This window comes from Falco biarmicus, chromosome 16 (genome assembly GCF_023638135.1).
Source record: "Falco biarmicus isolate bFalBia1 chromosome 16, bFalBia1.pri, whole genome shotgun sequence".
NCBI classification, from domain to species: domain Eukaryota; kingdom Metazoa; phylum Chordata; class Aves; order Falconiformes; family Falconidae; genus Falco; species Falco biarmicus.
In genome coordinates this window covers 9,009,491-9,016,875 of record NC_079303.1, presented here as the reverse complement: position 1 = coordinate 9,016,875, position 7,385 = coordinate 9,009,491, and the positions used below count along the sequence as shown (strand labels likewise).

The 7,385-nt window shown below is 48.3% G+C and overlaps 1 protein-coding gene across 1 annotated transcript; it reads left to right on the top strand.

The window, feature by feature from the left end:
- LOC130159855 (heat shock factor protein 5-like) lies at nt 1-4,783 on the top strand. The gene is made up of 4 exons (XM_056361887.1): nt 1-237; nt 983-1,176; nt 4,013-4,405; nt 4,779-4,783. The coding sequence occupies exons 2-4, from the start codon at nt 1,056-1,058 to the stop codon at nt 4,781-4,783; spliced, it is 519 nt and encodes a 172-aa protein (XP_056217862.1). The 5' UTR covers nt 1-237; nt 983-1,055.
- Nucleotides 4,784-7,385: the final 2,602 nt, after the last annotated feature.

The window sequence follows — 7,385 nt, the reverse complement described above, 5'->3', positions numbered from 1 at the left end:
GCGGGGCGCGGGGCTGCGGAACGCGTGCTCCCCGCTCTGCCCCGCCTGCAGCCGCTTTCCACGGCCCGGCGCCCGCCCGCGCCGTGGTTCGAGGACCTCCAGGCTGCCGCCGGGACGGCTCCGGGCTGGCGGCGGGGCCGCCCCGAGCGGCAACTTTCGGCCCCGGGCCTCAGCCGCCCGGTCGCTCACGGAAGCTACGGGAGATGCTGGTGGCAGCGGAGCTGAGGGGCCGGCGGGGTGAGGGGACCGGCGGGGCGGAGGGGGTGGCCGAGGGGACCGGCGGGGCGGAGGGGGATGGCTGAGGGACATGGCCCGGCTGAGGGGACTTGGGGAGCTGAATGGACGGCGGGAGCTGAGGGGGATGGCGGGGCTGAGGGGGGCGGCGGGGCTGAGGGCACCGGCGAGCTGAGGGGCGGCCGGGCTGCGGCCGTGCCGTGCCGAGGGACCGGGGCGCTGCGCGGACCAGCGCCGCGGCGGGGCTGAGGGCCGGGGGCCGCGCGCGGCGGGCGGCGCCTCGCAGGCGGGGCACGTGCCGTTCGGCGCGTGGCGGGGGAAGCGGAGGAGCGGGGCGGCGGTTGAGCGCGGCGTTGGCGCCACCTACCGACACGGACGCGTCGCAGCAGCCCGTCCCCGTCAGTGCCGACACCTTCCCCGCCAGGCTGCGGCGGCTGGTCAACAGCCCGCGCTGCCGCTCCGTTCGCTGGGGCGCCTCCGGCCGGGGGCTGGTCATCAACCGGCCGCGCTGTGAGTGCGAGCTGCTGGGCGCCGGGCCGGCCGTCGCCGCGCAGCCGGGTGGCCGTGGGGCAGCGGCAGCCGCCGGTTTCTTCAAGACCACGAACTTCAGCAGCTTCATGCGACAGCTCAGTCTCTATGGCTTCCGCAAGGTGGGGGTGTTGCCGGGGAGCGGTGTGCTGGGGCCGGGCCCAGAGGGTGGACAAGGCAACGGTGGCAACGGCACCGGGCCCCTGCATCGCTTCCGCAGCCCCCACTTTTGCCGCGACCGCCACGACCTCCTCGTCCACCTGAAGCGCCTGACGAAAGGCAACAAGGCGAAGATGGCAGCGGGCCTGGATGTGACCAGCCGCCCACCCAACCGCTTCCAGCGCTTGCTTGGCACGCCACTGGCCGGGCAACCGCTGCTTCCGCCCTCGACGCTCAGCAATGCCAACAGGCCTGGTGAGTCGGAGTGGGCCGTGTGGGGCCTTGGTGGGTTTTTGAGAAGCGCTGGGTGGCATGGGATTTGGAAATCAGCACTCCCCTGAGGGAGAAGGGTTACCTGTCCTTGCCGGTGGCATCTCAGTTCACCTGGTGTAGGGAAGCTGTCGTTGTTTATGCAGGTAGATCTGCTGCCAGTAAGCATGAGTAGCATGGTTCACATGTATTTCAGGCTGCCTGTAGACTATAGCACAGTCTCCATTGCGTACTACACTAAGAACACCCTTGCCCGATCTCTGTGGAGCTGGCACAGCTCTACCAGATGAACGTTACCGCTTCTTGCCCGTCGGTAAGGATGCCCATCAGTAGGGGTGCTTAATAAGCTGTCATTAATTGTGTGCGAAACAGTGAGTCATGTGAAGTGATAATTAGAGCATCGTGTTAGTTTTGTGCAAAGGAGGCAAGACCTGGTAGTAAGATTTTTGTCGGTTGTCTCCTGAAAAAGAATTCACAAGCTATGCAGTTTTTAAAACGGATTGCATGAGTAGGTGAGAGCTAATTAGAAAATAATACTGCTGAAAAGCCCTAGAACGTGTTTTCTTTTTTCTAATGCTCTTTGAGAGGATCTGAGTTTTCCCAAGACAAGTCTGAGCCCTCAGGATTATTCCACACGTTTTGTATCGGCCGGAAAGCTTTGTAGCTGGCGCTGTGTAAGGCAGCTGTGAATATCTTGCTTTGCAGTGCTCTTGGGCTGCTCTAACTGTGGGCTGCTGCCAGAAGAGCACTCCTGCTTCCCATTCCTTTGGTGGCGTGTTAACTGTCATCTTCCTTGCAGCTGATACAGCAACATGTTGGTTCAGCGCAACGATCGGAGAAGACTTCAACAGCCTTTTTGTGGCTGGCTCCTGGACCCGGGTGATGCACCCCGTGGGTGCAGAGCTGTAAGGCGCGGTGTAGGAGGAGCGGCAGGACTGTGCGACCAGGGGAAGGGGAGAAGCAGTTGACGGTACTGCTCTCTGTAGCACCGGCTGGCATTTAGAGCAGAGTAGGGTATCACCATGCTCGTGGTTACTGTGTCAGGGTAGGGACTGTCATCTAATTCAAGTGGTGTTTTCCGTGATGTGTGTGGAACTGCACGTGCAATACCAAGAAAACAAAATGAAGCATCGGAGAAGGGATGGAACTTATTTCAGTAGGGAGGCTAGGAAGCATTTAAATTAATGATTTGATGTGAACGTTGTTAACGCTAAGATGAGTCATTGCAGACTTCAATGACATGTGGTTTGATGTAATGCAGACCATTGGTAAAGGAAATTATTAGAAAGAGATGACCTGTTCATTTTTTGTCCTCTGTTTTGATGGCTGCAGTTTCAGAGTTTTTGCTCTAGGAGTCTCATTTTCTAGAAAGACTGAACAAGGAAAACACTGGGGTTTCTATGCAGTCAAGTTCTGACAGGCTGACAATGCACTGTTGCGCTCTGTACTGACTATTTAGGGACACGTCTTTGCTGTAAATGTGAGGTAATTTGATAGATAAGAGATACTTGTGTTTGCAAAGCGTCAGTCTGTTCCCAATGTCTTGCAGCATGTAACGCTGTGTTAAACATTCAGGAACAATTCCTGGACAGCAACGGGAGGTGGGTAACTTGGCATCCTGTGGTGTCTTGTGTATGTGTTAGAACTAGATAATCTTCATGTCCCTATCCAAAGGTAAAATATAAACAAAAGGATTTTCATACCCCTGTTCCTTCTCTGTTTATAAATGGTGAAAGTACTGAACAGGAAATAAACGGTCCTATACGTTAAGTCTTAGCAAATCTTCAGGGTCAGCTGGTATTTATTTAGTGATTCTTAATGGTTAAATGTGAACTTGCAGAATAATGACTGTATGTTACTGATTTCTTGAATTAGCTTCCGTCAGAGGAGTGCCAGAGGTAAATGTGAGGCTATTTTTAAAAAAAACACCTTTTGAGTGAGAATTGGAAACTACAGGTCTGAGAAAGCCTGGCTTCTAGATCAACCCTATTGATGTGAACTATCCTGAAACTTGTAATTCTCATGGCTAAATGCAATCCTGCAGGGGAGTCACAAATGCAGTAGTTCTTAGAGAAATCAATGAGCGCAGGCGTTCGGGGTGTTACTGTCAGTGTTTCAAGAAAGCCACCGAAACAGAAATTGGGCTGTCATGGTATAAAAGCAAATACCATTTCATGAAACAGTAACTGTCTGAGAGAGGAAACTGTAAAATAATAGAGAAGAATAAAAGGACTATCTAGGAAATAACAAAATGGCAAAGTCTGGGATATTTTAGTCTGCACTGAACTAGTTGAGCTGACTGAGGAAAAACTGGCTTTGAATTTTTTTTCTTGACCAAATAAATGACTTGTCATAAAGTACTTGCAAAGTCCTTTGGAGGATTTTGACATTGCCCTTCCCTTAGCTGTTTGTGAGCTGTCAGTAGTGGAGTTTGGTCAAATCTTGCTTTATGATGTCCCTTTTTTAAAACGTATTGTCTGATTTAACACACAGTACTTTCAAATTGCTTTTGTTTGGTTTAGTAAGTTACTACACTTTCCGATGTATGGCACATTTCTAAATATGGGTAACTCGTTACTGCCAGTTTAAGGAGGTTGAATGCTACGCAGACACCTGTGTTGGCGCTTCACTCGTGTGCCGCACAGCAGTTACTGCATGCTCGGGTCTAAGAGTACAGTCTCCTTTCTGGGTTAAGTATGCTGGAGCAAAGGCAGTCTTCCCAAATCATGTTGTAGAGCCTTGGCTCCTCATATTGCCTTTCTTTGCCTGTGAAAACTCCTTTCCTTAACACTTGTTTCGCTTTATTTTGTACCCACTGCAGGACTGCTGACTGTAGGACAGTTTCATCAACTTTACGGTCAAGGTGTTTTCCCTCCTTACTCCTACACGGCAACCTCGTGCCGAGCCCCCAGCACTTCACCAGCACAAAGATTAGGTCCGACTCCAGTCCCTTCCACTTGGATCCAGCAGGGACCACTTGGGTTGCTGCCAGGGCAAGGGGCTTCCCCAGCTTTTCCAGATAAAGGGGCTGCCTTTCCGGTACTCCAGACGCTTCCAACGGGAGCCACGTACACACTCCAGCCTGTGGCTTCTCTTCTGCCACTTCAGCAAGGGACTCAAAGCGTTGCCGCATCCATTGCAAATTGTAGCAGCTCTGCATCTTCAGTGCCGTACTCACAAACCTGCTGTCCAACAGGTATGGAAAAAAATTTCTGCATTTGCTTTTCAAAAATAGATTTTAAAGTGAGACTTTCAAATATTTTTCTATAATACTCTGCCATGTGTATATCTCAAGTGAGAATTAGAAAGTGTCAAGTCTAAAAGGAAGATGGACCTTTAAAGCAAAAGGAGTTTCTGTTTGCTATTCGTGTCCTTCCTCCAGATTTTGCGTGTCCCCTGGTGATTTTCTGGATAGCCTTTCTGTTGAGGTGAAAGGGCGAGGAGAAAGACATTTGTCCAAAACTAGTCGGTGTGAGGCTAACTTTCATTTTTGTTTTTTCAATTAAGCAAAACTTGGACAATGATATTAAAGCACTGAGACCTTGTTAAGAAGTAGTATCCTAGGCCTTGGTCTCATGTTTTTCCAGGTTAAGGTTTTAAACCTTAAAGATCAGTCAAACGTATTGTGTAGAACAGGGGTCCTCAAACTTTCTAAACAGGGGGCCGGCGCGCGGATTAGGTGGCCGGAAGTCATCTGCGGCTGCTTGGTTTCCCCCTCCAACCCCCGGTGGGGGTGGTGGTGGTGTGGGGGTTCTGTAAATACGGGGGGGCGGATTGAGGACCCTGGGGGGCCATATCTGGCCCACGGGTCGTAGTTTGAGGACTCCTGGTGTAGAATATTTCATTCTGCTCGTACTGTTTTTGTATCTAAATTTTTTTTTCTTGCTTAGCTTCTTTATGTTGTATTTTTTTATGCACTGAAGACTAGAAAGTACAAAAGTCTTGGCTCCTTTCTTTTTTCAAAATTATTTCTGCCACAATTGTCAGTCTCACTTAATCACTTGATTACAAAATAAATCAGTCTCGCTTCAGTGTTTTTATTCTTCAGAAGAGGAGTTGAAGCAAATTACTGTTCTTTTCCTTGCCCTTACCTTGAATTGGAAAAATCACATGATAGGTTATTTTCTGGGGAGTGGTGGTCTATTTGTTGTTGTTTTGTGGTGTGTTTGTTTAATTTCCCTAAAACTTCTGAAATTCAGAACAGTGACCCTTTCCTTGAACAAACTAAAGCTCAGTTATTATTCTTTCCTTCTGCCTGCTCCTCCTTTGGCAGCCGCACCTTCACAAAGACAGCTATCTGTCCCTGTTTAGAAATCCTACACAGTGAAATCATTACATCTTTTGTGCATCTCTTCTGAGACCTCTGCTGAGAACATTTCAGGCAATAATCGCTAGTTTCCATAACGTCATTTTTGTCAAGGAAGGGTTCTGAGGAGCTGGGCATTTCTTGTAGACACACTTAAATGTTTAAGAGACAGGCAACTTCTGCCACGTGCTCCTTGCCTTGTGCCCCTTATGCAGAGATTACTGTGGTGGCCAAAGTGTGGAGCCTGCCTTACCAGCTGCTAACTATTAAGTCTTCTCCCAGGAGCAGGTGTCCTGAGAATCACAGAATGGTTTGGGTTGGAAGGGACCTTAAAGATCAGCAAGTTCCCACCCCCCTGCCGTGGGCAGGGACACCTTCTATTAGTCCAGGTTGCTCCAAGCCTCATCCAGAATACTTGCTTCATTAGGGTGGGAGGTGGTCCCCGCTTTGCGTTTCTATGGTTACAGAGCATAGGCTGAAACTCATCATGATGAATTGTAGTTGTCTATCTCAGCTAAGGCCCCAGCCCTCTTCCGTAGTCAAGGGAAGGAAAGGGGCGTCTCGGGTGCGATTCACGTTGCTCGGTTTAGAGTTTGTCTTGGGGTAAGATTACTGGTGTCCTGGAAGTGCCTGTTTTGAAGTACTGCCTGTAGGGGAGCTGAGGGAGACCAGCGTAGATTTAGACATGAATATGTAGATCTCTCTCGCTGGGTGACGCTCGTTGCTTTAAGTTTAAAGGATAACTTGGCTATGTTGCTCAGGTAGAATCTTCTGGGGTGGGAGGTGGGTGTGAGAATGCGGTGAAAACATACCAAATTTTGCAAGGTGTAATCAAAACTAAAATGCAGAAACTTAGGGAATCTGAGGCGTTTGAAACCTCCAGTGAATTAATTAGCGTTTCTGAGAGTGTAAGTGACATTTCACTGGAGTATGATAAATCTTTTAATTTTCACTGTCACTCTAGGACTGTCTCAGCGGTTTTACTTCTGTGCCTGTGTATCTCTTAATCTCTCCACTATCCTTTCTTCTGTATATTATAACATACAGAATGCTGAAAGCGTGTTTCTTCAAATGTCCACATGAAAGTCTGGTTTCCTTCATCATGAGAGCACAGCAGCAAGATTAGTTTGTTTGGAAAGTGATAGTTAACCTTAAGATACGTATTTAGTAAGTGAGAGAACTAAAGAATGTATGTTCAATCTTATGCTTGACTCTCTTCATTTCACTTTTGAAGTCCCATTAAATGAAATCAAAGTAGAACTTTGTCAAAGTATTTTTTTTTGTGTGTATTCAAACTTGTTTGTTAACTTCTGTGACAAAAAGATTTCCCTGGTTTTTCATTATGATTCTTACTGAAAAGTCAGTAACATAAAATACGCTCATCTAAGTCTTTTTTTTCCCCACTAGCCTTAGACCATAATTATTGTAAGGATTTAGTTCTGTTTACTTTCGGCTATCTGCAAAACCTTTGACAGTAGTAGAATCGGGTGAAAGAAATGCGTTGAAGCTTTATTATCCGAGAGTGTCTAATAATGAAAAATCAGTCATGGAGACCATGTGAGACATATTAGTTATTGGTGCCACCTGACAGTGCAAGTCCAATCGCGCCTTTGGCATACATCTGTGCCTGTAGGGTTCATTTACATATGAAAACCTTTCTGGTGAGTGGTAGTTCAGGAGTAGTCATGATATTCTTCGGAATGACACACTCTGGGTTAAGATAATTCATTTTCTTTGTAAGTCTTAAAATTCACATGGTCACAAGTGTGTATGTGTGTATGAACACCTAGGCTCAGCTATGTGAATGCACTTTGTGGTGTATTGTGACAAGAAACTCAAGCAGCCAAGTCAAAAAGGTGATATTAAGACAGAAAAGACTGATGATGAA